Here is a 21,916-nt window from a genome sequence, read left to right as displayed (position 1 = left end):
CTCCTTCTTCAATCATCTCTTGTCCAGACTGAAGACTCAAGTGTGTTCTTTGTATGGTTTATTCAAGTTGTCTTCATCAGCAGTTTGCCTGCTTATGCTGTTTTCTTTTGCTCTATAGAAATGGCCTTCACCCTCGTCACTGTGTCATATTTAAACCTGAGCATACGTGTTCAAATCCATTAAAAGTTTCTGTTCACTTGCCCAGAACAGACATTCTGGTTGCAGGGTGCAATTCCCAGGCCTCCCTGCCAACCCTTTTTAAGAACTGTGTGCCATATTAGCTGTGTGGGTTCCTGCCCACACCTAAACCAAGCTGGTGAGCTTACAGCAGTGTGGTGGGCCACCAACGAACTCAGCTTTGGGAGCTGGGTTTTCACCATGTGCACTCTTCTGGGACTCCCTCCGAGTTCCACAATGGGAATGCTGGCTTCTCAAGTAAAAGCAAGCCCTTCCTCTCAGCACCTTCACCAGGCAGGGAATGAGACATCAGTGTTGCTCAGCACCATGGGCCCTCACTCCACAGCAGGTGGGAACACCACACATTACTCCCGCAGTGCTGCAGTTGGATCTGAAGGGACTGCAGACCTGAGGAGTATCAGGCCCACCACCCACGCTCGCAGTGACCACACGCACAGTTGTCAGGATGGGGGACCAGGGAGGGGTTCACCAGGAGATTCCTGGGCCTAGAGAGAGGCCACGGCAGGTCCAGAGCAAAGCAGAGGAACAAAGCCAAGCTAGAACAAGACGGGGAAGACCCAACTGCTGCAAAAGCCAAGAAACTCTGAGAAACCATTCTGCTATAACCAGGATCAGCTAAAGCCCTCTAAAGGCAGCCCAGCTCCTGGCACAGCAGTATTCGTGTCTCCTCTCTCATCCACTCCCAGTAAAGTCCCACTGGTTTAGTTAAAGAGATAAGGCCACAGGCAGGAACCTTCTTCCAAACTCAGCTGGAGAGGTTTTGGCCTTCTGGAAAGGCTGCCAGCAAGGCTGCAAAGTCGTGGTCTTACTCTCCTTTTTTTTGTTCTTCCCATTTGACCTGCTAGGATGGAGTTATTTAGAGAGATGGTGGGTTAAGTGTGGAATGTCCAGGGAAGAAAGGTAAGAAATTAAAGGTTTTAATTTAAGAAGACAACACTCTTACACGGGATGCCAGAAATTCAGCACAAAGATATAAGCCGTTTTGGTCCAAGTACAGCACACATATACCTCCTCGTAACACATGCCTCTTTACAGCTGATATAACTACAATACGCCTGAACGTGGCCACAGCACAAACAAACAGAAAGGACTTCCATCATCTTTAATAAACAGGCAAAACCTACAGAGAACACAATTACCTGTCTCAATATAATTGGGGAAGTTGCCACAGAGGTATGCTCATATTAGAGACCAAAACCAGCTGCTGGTGTCTCTAGAGCACCGCTGGCCGTATTTATCCTGCGGGTTACACTTGGCCAATTCTGATTTAAAAATCAAAGCATGTAAATTTTCCCCTCGCTCTAATGCCAAGTAGCAGATTAACTGAACTGAGCCCTTACTGGCAACCCAGTGAATATGAAAAGAGAACTATTAAAAAAAAAAAAAAAAAAAAAACGGAACAGACAAATACGTAAGACACAACCCCCCAGTATCCTCAGCACAGTGGGGTGTACATGCTTGCAACATGAACTCCATAAAGCTGTATTTTATACAGCTGCATTTTAAAAACCGCTGAACAGGTGATACAGTTGGCCTCCTGGATTCAGTTCAGCAGATTTGCAGTTACACAGTCACACAGATTTCTCTTTTCCACCTGAAGAAGCAGAGTTTCTGTCTGTAAGAGGGGGGGACAAAAGCAACATCAAAAAGAAAGTGTCAGCACTGTAAAACTAATTAGCTCCCAAAGAAAAGTCCGTTTTACTTTTGTTCTAAGATTTGGGATTGGTTTTATGAGATGATGCTTACGGTAACAAAACAGAGCTATTGCTTTCTGGTCTGCAAAGCAATTTAACTTTTGCGTGATTAATTCTCCTACCAACAAGGCAGTACGTCCTGTGACATGGAGGAATTCAGCGTGGTGCATATTTATGTTTTTCTCATTAGTATATTCAATATGAGTCTGGCTGCTGTTGTGGGTTTTTTTTTTGTTTTTTTTTTTACTTGTCTTTCTTACAATCTTACTTCAACCGCACAAACTGGAACGTAATCTCACAAGGTCATGGGAGGCTTAAAACAAACAAACAAACAAACAAAAAAACCAGCCTACCAGGAATTCTCTTTTTATTTAAAAACAGGCTAAAAAAATAAAATTAGAGTATTATGGCCTTGTCTAACTGTTGAAAGTTACATAGAGAAAGTGAGGCATGTTTTAACTCTGTTTTAACATCTCTTTCTTCACTACTGTTATGGTTAATATGCTGTTAGGGTCTAAAATAGACAATTGGTGCTGAGCAGGCATATGGAAATCATAGTTCAAACATGTGATGGGATCACTGGCTTTAAAGAAAGGGGTCCCAAGCCTGTAAGAACAGAAGCTTACCCAGCTGAAATGGGGTTCATCAATGCCAAGACTGGTGCCTGACAGCAACAAGAGCGAACTAGGATCTTTCCCACTGGGAACCTTCCCGAGCCAGAGCTGGGTGTGATCTGAAAGGCCCGCAACCTCTCAGCCTACCTGTGCAAGAGAGGGCTGAGAACAGGGCAGGGTCAGCACAACTGCGTAAAGGAAATGTGGGAATCCTTCCTCTCTAGCACACACGCGCTTTGCTTTGCCTGTCTGTTTGGAGCACTTGTGGTTTCAGTAGCTGCATGATGGAGCACAGAGCTTCTTGACACCAACATCATATCTTCATCCATTATATGCAGTCGTCTCTGTCTGTCATGAGCTGGGGCTGTATCTGGGAATCAGTCTGATCAGAGGGAGAACCTCCTTATTGCTCTGGGACACACCAGCTGTGGGAAATCTACTCGCCAAATTAATCTCCACTGGTGTAACCAGTTACATGAAAAAGGACATTACCAAGACTACCAGCTCTAAATGCCAATTAAACCCACCTTTAATCTGCCTGCCTTGTGATTTTGGTATGAGATGGGAAGGCCATGTGATTAAAGGCTATGTTTTAAAAGCTATGGTATCTATTGACCCACATCAACTACAGGTCCTTAGAGCACAGCTGAGCATAAACATCCTGCTTAAAACCTGCCTTCTTAGTACAAGACGAGGCATTTATTAGTGAGTTTCCTTTCCCAGCTGATAACTCACTAAACACAGCCTTGTCATACTATATTAAACCAGATATCACTTTTGATTATTTCAGCTGCCCTGCAAGACTGGAAAGATCTGATCAGACTTTGCTAATCACCTAAAAGACGCTCAATCACCACCTTCTAACCATCTCCTTGACATCATTTGCAGTGGTTTGAATAAGGGAGGTTGACAGCATGCCAACAGCTTTGGAGTTAAGCCTCAAGGCTGCTTACCACCTTATATATCTTTAATAACATTTCCAAGCCTTTGTTTTTACTTTCATGGGCACATCTAACTTAATGGGCTTTGAATGTTCCAAATAACCACTGACGGTTTAGGAAGAAATAAAGAACAGAATGAATGGCAGTAAATACAGCTTCACTGACTGTTTTGTGAGCATGATCACAAAACCATTTACACAGAGATTTGTTATTATCCCCCGGTGGGTCAAAGCACATGAAAGGGAAAAAAAATCAGGGCAGGGCTCAGACTCTCAACCTACAAAAAAGATTGTAAGTTCCAGCTAAAAATGCAGTTTCTGAGCTTTTTTAAGTTGTAGCGCAATGCCCACTGGTTAACTCTGAAAATGGAGTGGAATTTAAAAATGTTTATAGCGCAGACATACAATGAATCGTGAAGCCCATGGACAGGCTTTGTCTTATGGGAGTTGTTTTATCGCCTGCTCCTGCTGGCCTCTCTCTCGAGCAGCTTGCTAATGCAGTAGGGAGCTGGCTGGGGGCTGGTGGAATGGTTTTGATGGTAACAGCTCCCTCCCAACAGTAAAAGAGCCCTCTGCTAGTTCATGATCAGAGTTGCACCTGCCAGGTACTGCACTTTGGTTGTGTGAGTGGAAAACCACAGGTATTCCCATAAAAGACTGCCCAGAGTTGGTTACTGCTGTTAAAAAAACTAATCCAGCAGGCATTCTGCTCCCAGAGGCAGCAGCAACAAAAGCAGTATGTAGAGGTGGCAAATAGATCTGGTATCTGCCCAGGTAGCAGCCAGCCTCTCAGAGGTGGTCTGGGACCCTTCTCTCACCACATGAGTAAAATGCAGCCAGTCTGTCAATCAGTAAAGGATCAGCACACACGTGTAGGTTACAAGCATTTCTAGTCCTGTAAAAGGAAGAGGATATAGCCTATCGCCTACATAAAATGCTGCGTGACCTATGGTAGAGTCAGTTTGCTTTGTCAGACACCATGCAGATCGACACAGGGCCAAATTAACTGTGAAAACTCTTGAGTTGTGCAATAAAATGATATAGTTTCCACCGTGCTGAATTGCATGGTGACACTAGCAGGAGGAATTAAGTGGGAATTTTCTCTCTGAGCTTTTGGGAATCCCTCCCCCTCCAACACAGTTAGGAGCTGCTTAGTCATCATCTAAAATTCCTGTCTGCAAACAAAAGAGAGTTTTTCAGGGAAATGAGTGTCTCTAGTGGGAATATTAACAAAGGGCATTGTATTTTCGGGACAGAAACATTTGCCCCACTCAGCAGCAAACCAGACCAAAATAGTCAAACGTAAAATATATATGTGGCTGAAAGTAATTGTCTTTAAACTCCCAGTTTGCATCAAATTGGGCCACAGAAGAATAATAAAACTGAGAACTGAAACAGTGTAGAAGGCAGTTCTACGAGCCAAGAAGTCCTCAACTATTAAATATTTCCATGTCTTTTGAAGATGTAGGCAGAATTCCTAGCCTAGTGACTAGAATAAGCCTGTCCTATCCAGAGGCCCTGAAGGATCTCAATATGGCTTCAATTATTTAGATTTTAAAGTGGCAAGGAAGTGATAAATTTGTAGTGAGAATGTATCATAGAGCCACATTTTCAAGCTTATTGTCAAATCTACCACTGCAAAACTCGACTATAGGACATTCCTCTCAACTGAGCATTTTTTTTTATCCTTGTTTCTTCTTCTTGGCTGTCTTTTATTTTATTTTTACTTTTAGACATTAAAATACAGTTGCTGTTTTGGGGGCTATGCAGTTCAGTCTTCATTGTTACCACCCAGCTTTGAATACCTTTATTTTATAAAGCTTTACTCATGGTATGAAATCTGTAGGTGTCATAAAGGTCACTGCCATAGCCAGACAACCACAGAAGATTTTAGTAGTTGAGATATTTTTGAATCAAGATTTAGAAATTCTAGCAAAAAATTCAAAAGCTTCTAACAGAAGGAAAAGGTGTGCTAGGACCACTTTTCAGCACAATCAGAACATCTTGTTTTGGCTGTATGCAGTACTCAGCAGATGTATGCATTAACAGGATTTCTTCATGGAGGAGCCCAAAATACATTTGACCTGTATTTATTGAACAGATTTTGTTTAACTGTAAATCTGCTACATACTAATTTGGTTCTGCTCGAATGTTTGTTTCTTGTAGTACATCACAATTCAAGGCATCTTTATTCCTACAGCTGCATTTTCATCCAAATGTCATGGACCCTGCCTGGAGTTACTTCAAACCATTCTTCAAAAATGCCAGTTTGCAAGCTTTGAACTGCGAATGACCTTGACCATAGATAAGAATAGCAAAAAAGTTTGAGTGCCTTCTGCTGAAAAAATCTGTGCAAGAGTGCAGATATAGCACTTTAGCTAAAGGGTACATGGGAGGTAGGGGAAAATATACCCTCCCAAGACACTACTATCTGACAGCAGCTGGGATACAGCTAGTCACAGATTGCAGGCTGCAGTAGCAAGACACAGATTCAACTTCAGTCACAGAAGGAAGATACCAACCTTGGCAAATTCTCCACTCTGACTGCAAGCCAAACAAGTTTCATTTTCAACGCTGCTCTACTTTGTGGTATTTTTCATCATTATGGAATCAGAGCAATGTAAAAAATATCTATGAGATGGTGTTTCCTCCCTTAGTCTCTCCCCAGGGGCAGAAGCATGTATTTTATTTTAGTATGGTTTTTTTGTTTGTTTGTTTGAGCTGACTCTCATTTTGGGTAATAAATGTAAATGATGCTGTGACCTTACTCCCTCTGACATAAACACAATGGTGTGCACTCAGCATTTGGAATGAGAACAGCAGCGCTAATGGCTCTAACTTGGCCAAAAGAAGGATAAAGAGCTAAGGACTGTCAGTTCACTTTTATAAACTTCCTAGTTTCCCTGATGACATGATAACCCAAGTGAGAAGAATTCCAGATAACTGCCCAGAGAGGTGAAATGTAATTACCCAGCATTACCTTAGAATGTAGGACAGTACAGCTCAATGACAGTGTATTGTGCAAAAATCATCCAATTTATCTACTCCTACCCACAGCACTTTCTTTCATATTAAGAAAAAAAAAAAAAAGTTGAATGTTTCCTTACCCGTGTGTCTAAATTATATGCTGTCTTCTTTAAATCCTGTAGAGCCCTCTGCATGAACTCAAATGCATGGCAATCAACACAGGGACGGCCTAGGAGAGCATTTAGCAGAGAATATAGCATGAGCTATTAAGAAGAATGAGTAAACAGTGATCTTGAGCATGATGAAGAACTACAGAAAAAGGTCCACAATGAATACTGATGTATGTACTGCTAAACAATCCAGGCTTTTGCAATTGGTCCATCATGATGGTCCATTCAATGTCTCAATGGCAAAAGAATGACTTCAACAAATTTGCATTAAAAATATCATGTTTTCTTCCCTTTTCTTCTTCCTTCACTGTTGTTCCCTTCATTCTTCTATATCTCTTCCCCTCCCCCTTTCCACTATCTTTCTTCTCTTGTCACAGTTCACAGAAGTGTGGAAACACTAATCCCATACCTTGAGTATTCCATTTTGTTCCACTAACCCTGACCACATGTTCAACCTCATCTTCTCCAGAGATGATCTCTACAACCACGGTCCTGTTCCCAGGAAAAATCTGTCTCCTAATCTCACAAATTTGAGCTCTAAGTAGAAAGCTGATGGAATACAATTGAGATCATTATCACTAAGACAGATCACTAGGACTCCAACTTTGAATATGATACAGCTTTGTCAAAAGCTAGTGAGGCAAGCAGCAGATAAACACAATGCCCTGTGATTAGAGGGTACTGCTGATAAACAAAACTGCTGCATTTTGGAATAATTGCAGTTTAAGATACCTAGATAATCCACACTTAAGGTCACAAGGCCTGCTTTGCCTTGATCATCGTGTAACACAAAGCTGTTCTATAACAAATTGCAGTACAGAGACTGAACAAATACAGACATGATAAAATGTCTCAGAATCATCAGCCTCTACATATGCTCTTCTTTGCTTCTCAGTGCCTGTGTCTCTCTGACAACTTCATAGGCAATAACTGCACAAGTGAGGAATTCTGAGCACAGGCTTAGCTTGCTCTTTGAAGTCTGGTAAGGAAGAAAGGATAAAACCTAGAGTAAGGGTAGAATACCCTGCAGCGTCTGTCAGCCTATTCTGCAAACACTTGATACGTGACTGATTACTACACGCCTCTGATAAGCTGGCCTCCAGCTCATGACCTGTGTGCTAACCAGCAGAGAGGGATCCTGGCTGCGGGAGAGAAGGAGCCTGCCAAATTCTTTAACTGACCAGGGAAAAAAAAAAAAGAGAGAGAGAGAGAGGGATAAAAAATAAACCCCGAGCAGCACTGAAGACTTCCTCTCTCATTGTTATACTACCACCCAACCTTAGTGTTATCATATATGCACCAGACAAAAGGAGAGGACAGCACTTTCCACACCAACAACTTGATGCATGGACCTGTCATTATGTTTATGACATAAATTAAACTCAACACAGATTAGCACAGGAGAATTAGGTGATTGAAGGCAGCAATGCTAAGAGTTGACAAGTTGTGCTTTCTTGGCATCTTCACTGTGAAATTTTAAAATAAAAAGTACTGAATTCGTTAGAGCAGACATTACCAAGAATGAAAGATGTAATGAAGGGTCAACATCAGTTGAAAAAAAGTAAGTCTCAAGAATGTCTCTGAAAGGCAAAGAGGGTGATTCATGATATAGAAAAGGCTAACACAATGAAAGAGCTGCACAAAATAGAAGGTGCAGAACATTGCCAGATTTCAGGTTCAGCAAGATAGCAACAGGCAGGAGACAAGAATAAGAAACTAGAGAGCCTTGGATGCAGGAGCAAAACAGTATGAAAGTTCAGGTTGTGGTTTTAAAACAACATAAGTAAGACATTTCCAAAACACTTTGAATTATTTGGACAAGCTTCAGTGATGTGGTGTCCCGCAACACTAAAGCTACAGTACAGGTTGTGTGAGAGGACTGGGAGGGTGGTACATACTTTCAGCTGGTATGGTTGTTCCTGCTTCTTGATCAGATCTAACAGGCTCCATGAGAAGTAGTGCAGCCACAAAAACTAAAGGAACTGTAAGGACCACTCTTCTCAGAAAGCAGGGTGCCAGCATCTCGGGAACGGGTACTTCTCTCTTTATCAAGAGACACAAACAGATCAGGGAGGAACATTATAGATACCAGGGTTTTTGTTACAAAGAACTTTATGTTCCTGATAGCTAAAGCATTGTCAGTCCTCCTTTCAAAGAAAAAAAAAAAAAAAAAAAAGCAATCAAGCAACCAGAAGATCTATACCACAGTTATAGCACAGTCAGACGTTCCCTGTACTTTTCCAATACTGCATGTAAAACACAACTGGGAGAGAATGTCCCTAGAAATGAAGGAGAAGGTGAGAAGTCCCTAGACAGTTTTCATTTTCATGTGAAATCCAGGATGCCAGCAACTTTGCCCAATCTTTGACTCCAATCTTTTTTTCTAACTGCATGAACACAGACCAGCATGTGAGTCTGGACAGCTGGTTCACTGTTAGACCTTGAGATCAAATCCCTAAGGGTTATAGAGCTACCTGAAATGCATCTGTCCCTCAAAATGAATTTTTTACCTACTGGATTGCTTTACTGGTGTATCGTCTTTTCACTAGAATAATAACTAAAGCTAACCACTATCATTAACTACACACAACACTGATCATAAAAACTTACTCCATTATGAAAATAGCTGAAGGAAAAGACTTTTGTTAAACTTCTACAAATTCGTAGGCAGAGAGGTAAATAATCAAAAAAAAGTTTCCCTTCCTAATCTGAGTTTCAGATTATTTGCAGCCATCCATTTGTTCCTGAATATCACAGCCAGCCCACACCATGCCCGGACAACAGGTACAATCTGGTCCTGCAACACCCACCCTTTCACACAGAGGTAACATGTTTGATAAGTACACAGGCTTCAAATGAAGTGTTTTCTTGATCCGACAAGTAAACTGTTCAGATCAAGAGGAAACAGAAAAGTTGGATTGGCTTAAGCTGCAAACGCCTATTAGAGATTTCAATCACAAGCCTCAAGCATCCTGGCGAACTACTAGGGTGGTCCTTAGTTCAGCCAAGTTTACCTTCCGGTCCTGTTTGTTCAAAGGAAAGAAAAAGAGAATCAAATAGGGTTGTAAAAACACAATAAAATCCACATGAAGATTTTCTTTAGCTAAGTCCAGGAAAGCAGTGCAACAGGCTGTTTCTTCCTGTTTTTTTAAGTATATATTAATTGAAAGATGTTGCACAAGAACATCAAATCCACATGTGCTGAATGCAGGAATACAGCATTCTCCAGAACAGCCTGTATTTCACATTTGGAGGTGTAATAGGAGGAGGCAGGAAGGGAGAGGTTTTTCCTTATCTAGCCACAAACACAATGAAACAAGTCTCCTCTTCAATACACGCAAAGCCACTGCTTCGGACACAGCTAATCAGAAGCTGCAAATTCTGCACAAACACTTGCAGTATGTGCAAACCAGCAATTTATCCAGGAAAGGTGAGCATTACACATCTCTTTTCTGTGCACTTCAACCTAAATGCAAGATCAGGGGATGTTTCAGAAGCAAGAAATACACATGCACAGAGTCACAAATACATTTGGGCCCATAGCAGGTAATACATCTGGTAATGTAATTCCTGTAACCCCAGAACTGTGTTTCCTATTCCTTCCACTATTTAGAAGTGATCCGATGTGATGCTTTTTCTTATTTCTTCAATCCTTAAAATAAAGGGATTAAAATCATAACAAGTGGCTTGTTTTTTTCCTGTTTTAGTTAATGGTGACCAGTGATCAAAGCAAGTACAATCAAAGGCACAAGGCTTTGCAACAGGGTGCAGCAGAGTGATTCCAAGTAACAGCATGTTAGGATAATACCAGCCTCCTTTGAAAGTACCTAATGCAGAAGCCTGCAGGTCAGTAGGACAGGAGGCTATTCTCGTTGTGGACTACCAGTCCTATAGAGGTTCAAAAAACAAAGCAGATACACTGTTAAACTTTTTCAAGGTACCTTACACGTTGCCCACCCCGGCCTCAGCTCAGCTTCACACATGAGCCTTGCTGCAAAATAATTGCTCCCTAAGCGCAGCCGTCACCTCAGGCCACATCTAACTCCTGACTCTTAGTAATATTGTGGGAATTAGCTATCTGCAAGAAACAATCACAACAGGCTTCCAGGGTGGTCTCTCGCAGCAATGCATCTGGGAAGAGAGACAGATGTGTGCAAGGTCTTCTATGAAAGAGAAAAGTCACCCCCTCCAACAAAGGAAAAAAAATCGGTACCTGATCTCTCTCTCGCCTTTGTGATGGTCTCTTTGAAATGGCCGCTGCAAACTGCTAACAGAACAAGTGCAGCTTTTCTGAGCATGTGCACTGTCTCTTTTTAACCTTCCCTGAAAGAGGTTATTACTATGGGGAGATTTCTGCCATGGCAACAATGCAGAGCACTGCAGCACACAGCACAGATTTAAAGAGGAACAGGCTGTGTCTCCCACGTCTGGGGAAGGATGTTTCTGCTTTGACACAGGAGTTTCAGCACTGACTGACCTGCTGTGGGTACGGTTTTTAAAGCTGGGCCATCTGATTCATCTTTCTTCGAGTCCACTGAGTGGTTTTCCCCCAGTCTGCTCAGCTGGATGTGGTGCCCGATTCGAGCGACTTGCTCTCTCGTGCCTGAAAATAACCATGACGAATTACACCTGCTTTATGGGAAACAAGGAAAAGCTATAGGATTGCACTCGGGAACTGCAGGGCATGTCACAGCTGAGATTTTGGTGAAGGCCAGGAATTGTTCAGCCCGTCTGCCATGTGAGTGGTTCTGGGTTACAGGGGTTGTACCACTTGTGCCTGGACGTTTCCGCGATCCCAGTCTCAGAGCTGTCAGAAACAGCTGCAAATGTGCAGGCGCTTAAACTCCGAGCGGGACCCAGATTCTGAATTGAGAGCACACTTTACCCCCCTTTTCCAGCCTGTACCTCTGTTCCCCTCTCAAGCCCCACAGGCTCCATCCTACAACAACACACTGACGGCGTTCCTGCTGAATGCATACAGGAGCAGAGCACAGATCACAGAGTGCTTTTGTCAAAGCAAAGCTAACTTCAGGGGTCTCTTCTCCTCCCCAGAACACATTTCCCACCACAAATGAGGCACTACCAGCTGTTGTTCAAGAGAGAATGAGCACAGCCGAGGGCAGGCGCAGTGCTGGGAAGCATGAACAGCCCTTCAAAGGGGCTGTGCCCTCTGTTTGCTTTGAGCCAGTTCGATAGGGACTCAATCTTTAGTGCTCTCAGGGCAAAAGCTGGGGGCACTCAGCCTCAGGAAGGTCAGGCACACAGTCTTCTTTGCCATGAGCAGAAAGTCCTTCTCAGAGTTATGACTAAATTGCTGGCTAACATTTTTTCTTTTCAATGTGCTCTAAATCCTGTCTCTCCTGTACAGCCCTAGGGGAAGGTTTTGCTCCCATTAATTTAACTTTTCAAGTCAGATGCTCAGATTTCCAGTTGTTCTGGTGCAATACGAAGTTACTGCATCTATGAGCAGTGTCAAGGGAGGATTAATTATAGTACTGCCTTTCTTATACATCACAAAAACAGAGGGACAGGGAAAATATTTTTTAGAGACTGTTCTTTTGGGCAAACAAGATTTAGCATTGTTCTTGCAGAGATAACCATATAGGATTTGGTCTGATTCAGTATCTGCCTATACACAAATTACAAATGCAAAACTTTATTCATGATCACTGGCAGCCATCTAATCTCACTTCTTGGCCTGTCTTCCTGATAAATAGCATACGTACACATGTATATACATATGTATGTGCCTTTTCTTAACCTGTGCTCTTGATCATTCCCAGCAAATCTTATCTTATTCTCCCAAGTCCCATCCTTTTTCTGTCACAACAGTAACATCTAGCAGCGAGCCACTGGTAGCTTGGGTGTTATCCCTGGTCCGTTTTACCAGAGCCATGCAATGGGCTTCTGACTACTTATTAAATTTTTAAAAATCTGCTTCTGTCATTCCTAGCTGCCTCGTCTAAAATCTACTTGCCCTGCGGCCACTAGGACCAACTTCCTTTTTGGTGCTTTCACCACATTTCCTCTTTATTCACCTTTCCCCATTCTGTACCAGGTTGAGCACCAGCTTCCCTCTTCACAGAAGCTCATGATTTCTCAAGTGAAAAAATATCAGTTCACCAAAGTGGAAGCTTTCCACGGAGGAGGAAGACACCCCACTTAAGGATATTTTCACTTGAAAAAAAAAAAGTTTAAAAAAAATCATTTGACATTTCAAATTGATCATTTCTGGCTTTCTGCTTCAAAATCATTTCCTTCTTAAACCTACGCCAAACAGAGTAAAAATACATTTCATGCTCGGTTAATGAAACTGAAGAGTGGGAGCAGCTCTTACCTTAAGGATATCGGAGCCCATCCCCACCAGGATGGTACAACCACGATAAAATCTTTCGTAGTCTTACTTCCCTCTCGCAGGAGGCGTGGGTGGTGCAGATGCTAGCCCTAGGGTACCCAAAACTGCAAGTACACACCAGGGCTGGGGTGGCACAGCAGCGCTCAGTGGGGATCTCGCTGGCTGTGCCCGAAGCTGCAGTGATGGTCACGTAGCAGCTCGGGCTGAGTGTGAAAAGTGACATTTGGGTGAAAGCTGGAAGGTCCCAACTCCCCTGCTGCCCTGTGGGGATCATTCATGAGGTGAGCAGTGAGAATTTATAGTTTCTTTTTATGATGAAGTCGAAAGTAATGGATTTCTTTTCGAGATCCCCAGCAGCTAAAAAACATCAAAGCAATGCTTCTGAGATTTCAATTTTTCATCTTGATAGCACATGTTTTGATACTATAAATTTTTCTGTGGGATTGGGAGAAAAGCTTGTGCCTTTTCATCTAAGCCTCTTCACTGCTTGGTCTCTCCTTGGCTCTTAAATCTAATACTCTATCACGGCAGAAAACTTTCTTCCCTCACTAAAGATAACAGATTCTGTCACTTCTCCTGCAGACACCTTTATGCTATCTCACAGCCTGCCCTCTCAATCACGGCAAAAATCTCCCCACAAAGGTACCATCTTGTCCTCCATCAGCCCCCCTTTTCAGCTTTACCTCTGCCATGAATCCTACGGAGCGCGGCCGCCTGGCAGAGCCTGGGGAGAAAGCTGGCTGCGACTGCTGACGGCATGCAAATGTGCTCGTTATACCAATATCACACTGTCTCACACCTCTCCCCGGCTCCCCCCTCGTCATCCCACCCCAACGCCGGCCTGCGATCGCTCCAGGGCAGGCGCCGTGTTTGCACTTGTTGGCGCAGCACCACACGGCTGGAGTGTTGATTGAGGCTCTCAGGCAGATGTGAGGGATAATGATGCCAAACTCCCTCGTGCTGATCGCTCTGTCCCACTCTGATATCCGAGCTATTTGCAGAGTAAGCCTCTTATTCTTCTTCCAACTTAAAGCTCTTGGGAAGTGTCGGAGTGGCCAGAATGAGAAACAAATCCTACCTTTGTTCCCTGAACAGGTCTTGCATGTGTTGGTAGCAGCAAATAATTGAAATGGTCCCTCCTTCCACTTTCCCCACCAGCAATTTTAGGAATGATCTCCTTGTCAGTGACTGCAATTCCTGCAGTCCCTATCTGTCCAAGTATGGCTCATCTGAAATCCCCAAAAGTCTTGAGTTTCAGCGCAGCCCAAGTCTGGGCTCGTGTCCAGTTCTGACTTTTGCATACAGCTCTTTGGGAGTCCTGCCCTGTCAGAACTACTTACTGCTTTTTGGATGAGATGCTACACTGAGGTCAAATCTTTCAGCTTCTCTCTGGGAGTTGGGAAACATTTAAAGATCTCAAGGTAATTTTCAAGAAGGGTTAGCATTTAGCTGAGCTATCCTTGTCTTGCACTTTCCCTATCCACTCATCTTTGGGGAAATAAACTGTGTTCCAAGCTGTACTCGAGCTATTTCTAGGTACGTAATAATTGCAACTTTAAGTAGTTTGGTAAGTCCACGGAGATGTCTCAAGTACTTTGCAGCAACTATACAAATACTGATGCATATGAATGGGCTATGCGTTGAACTGGAGGGGAATAAACTGCTATTTTTCCAAGATCCCCATTCTAGAACCAGAATTCACAGTCCAGAGGCCTTCTAACACAGGTTAGACTGCCTTCTTTTTGCTGAGAAGCGGTGCAGCACTAGCCAGTTTTCTTGCAGTGGCTGCTTTCAAAAATAGCAAGTGAGGAAACTAAGGAAATGAGATTGGTGAAACTGGAAGGATATTAATGACCCCTTTTGCCCCCAGAATTTATTATCCCAAAGTTATCCAAGGATGTTCAAGCTTCAGAATCCAGAAGACCCATAGTCAGGGGGCTCCAAATTCATTCCCTACTCTAGAAACCAACTCATTTGCAGCCAGTCACCTGAGACTGATCCAAGATGACTTGTGACAGCAATACCTGGATCTCATTTATGGTTGATAATTTTGTCATTAAGATTTCTATGACTCAATGGCTTAAAGATAGATGTATATTTATATTTGAAAGCAGCACAGAATCATAGAATGGTTTGGGTTGGAAGGGACCTTAAAGATCATCCAGTTCCCAACCCCTGCCATGGGCAGGGACACCTCCCACCAGCCCAGGTTGCCCAAAGCCCCATCCAGTCTGGCCTTGAACACTTCCAGAGATGGGGCAGCATCTTTAACCTGAGTTCATATTTACAAGATATTTGCAAGCTGACATGTGGCTTCTCCTTTCTACATTTTTCTCCTCTTTTCTACAATTACAATGCTACAAATTGCAGGCTGGTTAGTACAGTATTATCCTGATGTTGCACTAACGAGGGCTGCAGTTACCAGCTAAAAGTTTACCCATGTATTCAAAATGTCCTGTAAATGAATTCCTCATTTATGGATGAGGGATGTTTTAGACACTGGCCAGTAACAAAAGAGCAATTAATATTCCTTAAGTGTCATTATAATGGTCACCATCTTGGCTGAGATGCTGGAGAACAGCCAGAACCACCACTGTTCCTTCACTGTCCACTCCCAATGCCAGTTAGAATACAGTGGTAGCTCATGCCCCAGCAACATCAGACTTGTCTTAAGAAACACCACGGCAGTCCTGCAGCTCTGAGACTACGCAGAGTACATTCTAAGAGAGCTGAGAACAAATCAATCTTGTTGAAGGCAGCTTCAGGAGAAATATGTTGAATCCAAAGTCGGATCAGAATTAGGAAATGCTGCAAAATCTTCCTCTTCATAAATCAGCAACCTCCCAGGAGGCCGAAATGCTGAAATGCTCCACTAGAATGCTCCCTTTTCTCCTGAACTCTTTCTGATCTTCACATCTACCCACTTTAAAAGCAACAAAAATCCCTGCCACAGGCAAAAGCATGTATTGTAAGGGGATGAGGATGTTGAAAGGAAACCAAGATGCCAAAATGACAGGGGCATTAAAAAAACTCTAAACCAGTTGGATATATTAATAGATAGCAGAAAATCTTAGAAAACTGACAAGCCAGGAAAAGCATGAACAAAAAAATTATAAGCTGCCTGTCCATACAAAGAAAAGGCTTCTTGTACTTCCAACCTTCCCTACAGAAGGACAGAGATCCATCTATAAATCAGCCAACAACACAAGAAAGAGATAATGATAAATTGAATCTTGCCAAGAAGTTTGAAGGACATTTGGGGAGCAGACATACAGGTCAGATTGGAGGTAGATCTTCTTTTGTGGAGAAAAGAGCAGGTATGGTCACCGGAGATGCAGACAAAAGTATGCAGGTGAAATTAACATAGCTGCAATGCAACAGTGGCATAAGATGAGAAAGTGAGTTGGGTAGGGGAGAGAAAAAAATGCTATTTTGGCTGGAAAAGTGGAGTAAAGATCCATTTTCTTAAACTTTCCAAGTCCTCAGACAAGATTGCTATAGTTGTGTTTGATAAGAATGCTTTATATCTGGTGTTGAACAAGAAATATTTTTTTTCTAGACTTTCTCAGAAATGTCAACAGTGATATACAGCACTCTGAGGAAGAAAGAGACATCCTGACTTCAAAGGTCTAGAACTGATCCACGGACTACAAAATGTTGCTGTTGTGGGTTAACACCACTATCCAGCTAAGCACTACACAGACACTTGATCACTTCTTCATGCCCAGGGGGACAGGGGAAAGGAAGACTAAAAGCAAGAAGAACTTGTAGGTTGAGATTAAAATTATTTAATAAGTGAAGAAGAAGAGAGAGAGAAAACAAAACAAGTGATGCAAAGGTGATTGCTCGCCACCCCCCACAGGTAGACCAATGTTCAGCCAGTTCCCATGCAAAAAGATTGCTAACTCCTAAACCTCACCTCCAACCTCCTCTCCCTTTTAATAGCTGAGCATGATGCCATTTGGCATGGGATATCTATGGTTGGTTTGGTTCATCTGCCTTGTTTTGTCCCCTCCCAACCTCTTGTGCACACCCTAATCTATTCACTGGGGAAGCAGAGAGAAACAGAAGGCCTTCACGCTGTGCAAACAGTGCTCAGCCACAGCTAAAATATTAGTATGATATTAGAACTGGTTTTGGTCACAAATCTAAAACACCGCACCACAGGAGCTGCTGTGAAGAAAACTAAATCCATCCCAGCCAGACCCAGTACGGTTGCTCAAGGGACACAGACATCGAGGTAACACATCATAAGGAATGGGATGCCATCATACAACTTTGTTGCATGGGGTATTCTGCAGACATGTCCCCTTGCTGTGGCTAATATGGATTACTGTTTTTAGAAACGTAAACCTCAGTGAATCAGGAGAAACAGGATTTTCACTGTTACGCTGGAACCCAGAACTGTCAGAAAGCCTTAAGCAAGTCTGTCTGATAGGCGAATCTGCCTGCCAAAACAGCTGAACGCTTCTTCCAAAACTCAGCACTGACTGAGTGGGAAGAGGACAGATGCTTATACAATTTTAATAGCTTGAAACAGTGCTTATGTTTAAAAGTAGGAGCAGCTTATTTACACTCCTGCCAAATTTTCAAGGTGAGGAGGAAGAGAATCATTGAAGATATTTTAATGGGTGCTTAGAGATGTGCTCAGAACAGTATGGCGGTTGAGAGAAATGGAAAGCAATATCTGTCAGCCAAACTCTTCTCTTTCTTACTTTGCTCCTTTCATTTTTTTCTCATCCCTTACACAGCTTCTGCTGTAATACTCTTTCTCTTAGCTCTTTGTCCACCATTAGACACCCTTTTTGTGTCAAGCCCTTGATACTCTCCTGTGAGGCCTAGCTGCAATGTGCGAACACTGACCCTGGGCTTGGGCCCTCGGCCGAGCGCAGTGTTGAGGCCCTCCAAGGAAACAGCCATTTGTGCCCCTCTCCACCACTTTACCCCTCTGCCAAAATGTTATTGCTCTCTAGAAAGATAGGTTGTAGTTGATAGTTTGGCATACTATGCCAGAATGGATTAGAGTGCTTTGTAAAGGCCAACATGGAGTGTCATTGAATTGTCCCATCTGCCAGAAATAGCATCAGTTCAGCTGGCTTTCTGCTCCTAACATGGCTTGCTCCAAGAAGTACAGACTGTAAACAAAGATGTAAATGGGTGTAAAAGACAGAGAGAGACTCCTTTAAAGTGTCCTGCAACCACCTCGAGAACTTCAAACGCGCATGGAAGTCACTCACAGCATTGCAGAGACGGCCCGTGGCATGGGCTCCCTGAGATCAGTCAATAAATCGAAATGGGCATTGGGACTGTGCTGAATCAGTGCACATTAGATATGTGGGGACAGTAAGACACAAACACACACTTTTTGAAAAAGAAAGGTACAGGCAGGAGAGAGCTGAGAGAAAAATCTGCCGGACTCATCTTCCTCAAAATAACAGCTGGCTCTGAGCCCTAGAAGGCCCTAAATTAGCTGAAAAGGCCTTAACTAGAGGTTCTTCACCTTTTCCACACTGAGGCTCATCTTGGCCTTTCTAGAACTTTCTACTTATTTTTAGGGATATAGGAAAAACAGGGCAATAACCACTTGGTTATCCCTTTTCATTGCTTCTGGATGAGGAGCCTGCAACAGGGAGGAACACCTTCTGCCTGGGAATGTGGGCACCCCTCAGTACCATCCTGCATTATTTCAAGAGCTATGTTTGGATCTGTGATAATGCACAAACTAATTCCCATCTCCCGACCTCAAAACAGGAAATAAAAGATCAAGGCAGAGCTTTCAGTTGCATAAATATTTTTCCCTTGCCAAGAAATCATCTCTGGGCAGGCATCCTATATTTTTATCCCGAGAGCAGCATTCTCTCCTCAGAAAGCAAGTATCTGAAGTTACTTTCCCACTATGTTCTGGAAAAGGCATTAGGAGGGGAAAAAATATGTGAGTGTTTAGAGATCCTATTATTCAAAATGCTTGAAATGCCTATGTTAGTGATGCATTTGTGATATGCTGATTTTGCTAACATGAGTTAAAGTCTAATCTAATATGACCCTGAAATACTGTGGGGCAATGTGCTCACACATAGAGCAATGTGGTTGTCATAGGGGGAGATATTTTAATAGGCAACTTGAAGTAAATATTTTTCAAGATTAAAAAAAAACCAACAAAACAAAACATATTTTAGTGGATTTATGTCAACTTTACAATACAGTTGTAAACAAAAATAGGTTTTGCAGTAACATTAGATGAATTATCCTTTTAACAAAGAAGTACCAGGGCTCCCTACAGCATTTGAAAAAGCATGCACGATACATGGCAGATAAACATGGCTGGAGCATTCTTGTTTGTTAAAGCTAAATTACAACTTTTACTGTGATCCTCACTTAACCTCCCCCATTGCTAATTTCTTCATACACTGTCCTGGCACAGAAGTAAATTTAGGGAAATCACTTTAAACATAATTGATGCACTGATGTGAGAATAAAACAAGCCTACCATTCCTCATTGGTTCCAGTGGGTTTTCTGAGCCTGAAACACTCACACTTGGCTCATCTGTTTTTGTATTTAAACATGAATGATTTTGAGTCAAAAACAAAGAACATCTGTTCAGCAATTTTAAAGCTAGAAGTATTTAACATTTTTCCCTTGATGTGCATGATTTGATTCAGTGCCCTATTGCATTGATGTTACTGGAGGGGCTTCACGCATGATTTAGAAGAAAGATCAGCAATGCAGGACACCCAAGATGGCAAGCAGGCAGACAGCATGCTGTTGGGCTGGTGCAGGGCCAGAAGCCATAGCAGCTTCAGAGAAGGATTTGTGAGAGGCAGTAGCTGTCAGCTCCTGGTTCAAACTGAGTTCTGAGCCCAGCAAAAGGAGCTGCTGCCTTCCAGAAAGGCGAGCGACCTCCCAGTAGCCACCCAAATGTGGGACCTTTTTCCCTTGAGAGGCAGAATTTCCTGGTTCCAGCCAGGCTTCTGCAGGAATAAATGCCCTTTTTCCGAGGAGACAAAAATGAAGCCGATTTTAGGGAATCAGACTAGCAGCGTAGCCCTCTTTATCCTGGACCTCGGGAGTGCCTCTCCTCATTATAATCACTTAGACCTGCAGACCTGCTTTTCTGCTGCAGGCTTGCTGAAACAAAACTAAACTAAAAAGCGTGCACATATTCTGAAATATAAAAAGACTTAAAGAGAGGAAAAAATGTGCTGATTTACCATCAACTATTTTATATTTTGGATTGTTTTTACTTAGCTATGTAATGGAGAGTGTCAGATATACCTTTTTAAATAAAGTCTGTAATTAAACACAGTCAGGAGTCATTAGCTTATTCAAAAAGCCTGCTGTTTCCCATTAACTAATAGCAACTACCAAAACATTATTATTTTTTTTTAATGGGCTAGGCCTAGCTTTAATTGTGAAACTATCTTTGAGGGCAAATGCACACACTATACTTTGAGATCCCATCTCTGTACTATAGGATGTTGTATTGGATAATTAGTTTCCTCCAAGCTGGAGCTGAAAATTGCTTCTTTCCAAAACACCTAACTTAACAGAGGATTAAACTATCACCTTTTGCATAAAAACGAGCTTTGAAGATTGACTGCGTCATGAGTCACCTTTTAGCTTGAGATCAGCAATTTGAAGTTAACACAGGTTGCACTTTTTTGCTAGTACTTTTATCTAGGTGGAAAAGAGACTGGGTATTGTGGTGTGGGATGTTTCTGAATTAGTGAATTCTGGCTTTTCTATCTAACCAGTGTTAAACTGCAAATATCACTGCAGAAAAGGAAGGGGGTGCAAATGTAGCCGAAATGGTAACTCTCCAGCATAAAGAAAACATAGTCTTAAGACCCCATCTTCACCTAAGACAGCCAAATGCTAAAAAATACGTTTGTTGCACCAGCAAAACCAGCCATAAGAAAATGTTTGGGCACTGTTCATGTCACACCATATTATGTTGGCATTTCCATTTGACACGCAGACTTGTCAGTTTTGAGTGTAGCTGTGAACTACAGATGCTTTTAAAATAAGGGATAGAGGAAAATAGATTTCCATTCAAAACAGAACCTGTGCTGAATGTCTATCTCAGGTCTAAAAAGGTCTGGGATTTACCGGTCATAAAGACAATTTTCCAGCTGCACTAACACTGAGGGAGAGAGAAGAACATACTGAGGTATCCTCTGTCCATTATCTTTCAAGCTGGTATTGAAATCTCTGAACGGAAATATTTCCTCTGTTTCTACAGACCAGCTGTTCAACAAGAGGTGGGAAATACAGGGAGCAACAGGCAAGCAGCTTTGAAATCTGCTCATGTTGGCATGGCAGAATTGTATTAACTCATCCTTTGGTTGACAGCATGTAAGAGACAATTCACAGAGGGATTTCCCACCTGTGCACGTGTGAGTATACAGAAGAAAATTAGTTATAGTCTGTTTTTGCCATCTATCCAGCAGTCAGCATTTAACAAAGTGTGTTTGGAGAGGGGCATGTTTCAGGCTGAGTAATAGACTTGTAGTGGCTGGAGCTCACCGGGTGCATGACCTTTTTTTTTGGTTATCATCTCCCTTGGGAGCCAATGCTGGCATTGTGGAAAGGTGGCTGAACCAAGGACAGATCAAACGGAAAGACAAACTGCAGGCACTGACATCCCAGCAGCAGCCATGCACACAACAGAGAGCAACAGAGGTACTGCATAGCAAACCACCCACTGGTGCTGTGCTACTGAGGAGATCCTTGATACAGCCACATGAAAAACCTCCAGCCTCTTTCAGAGGCATCTCTGCTTATGAGAAACCCAGGCTAAAGCTTGGAAATCCTCCTCCATATGTGCTTTTACACAGCCTAGTTGCCATGTGTATTTTAGTACTTTGCATTCATGAGCTAACATGAACTATAATTTTCCTATAAGCATTATTATTCCTCTACTACTTTTATGAGGAAGAATGTGGTATTTGGGGAGCTTTTTAGTTAAGTGCATGCTGCT

The 21,916-nt window shown here is 42.6% G+C and overlaps 1 protein-coding gene and 1 long non-coding RNA gene across 3 annotated transcripts in view; both read right to left on the bottom strand.

Moving 5' to 3' along the window:
• LOC136790631 (uncharacterized) overlaps positions 1-21,916 on the bottom strand; it is a 39,309-nt gene that overhangs the window by 8,539 nt on the left and 8,854 nt on the right. The window lies entirely within an intron of this gene.
• On the bottom strand, positions 1,100-13,645 carry NICOL1 (NELL2 interacting cell ontogeny regulator 1). 2 transcript variants are annotated; one of them, XM_066995596.1, is made up of 4 exons: positions 13,622-13,645; positions 8,482-8,626; positions 6,554-6,642; positions 1,100-1,813 (listed from the first exon to the last, which is right to left on the bottom strand). In XM_066995596.1, exons 1-4 carry the CDS (start codon positions 13,628-13,630, stop codon positions 1,742-1,744), a joined length of 315 nt encoding a protein of 104 aa, XP_066851697.1. In that variant the 5' UTR covers positions 13,631-13,645; the 3' UTR covers positions 1,100-1,741. The 2 variants fall into 2 exon arrangements, with proteins under 2 accessions (XP_066851697.1, XP_066851698.1); XM_066995597.1 differs by lacking the exon at positions 13,622-13,645 and adding an exon at positions 12,921-12,956.

Source organism: Anser cygnoides, chromosome 4, assembly GCF_040182565.1.
Source record: "Anser cygnoides isolate HZ-2024a breed goose chromosome 4, Taihu_goose_T2T_genome, whole genome shotgun sequence".
Lineage (NCBI taxonomy): Eukaryota > Metazoa > Chordata > Aves > Anseriformes > Anatidae > Anser > Anser cygnoides.
This window is presented reverse-complemented; position numbering and strand designations above follow the sequence as displayed.

Excerpts from the sequence above, each read along its gene's own strand:
- NICOL1 (XM_066995597.1), bottom strand. The coding sequence starts at position 12,941 with ATGGGCTCCGATATCCTTAAG. Across the intron at positions 8,627-12,920 it reads TGGGCTCCGATATCCTTAAG|AGAGAAGTACCCGTTCCCGA; the intron begins GTAAGAGCTGCT and ends CTCTTGATAAAG. Across the intron at positions 6,643-8,481 it reads AACAACCATACCAGCTGAAA|GCCGTCCCTGTGTTGATTGC; the intron begins GTATGTACCACC and ends ATGCTCTCCTAG.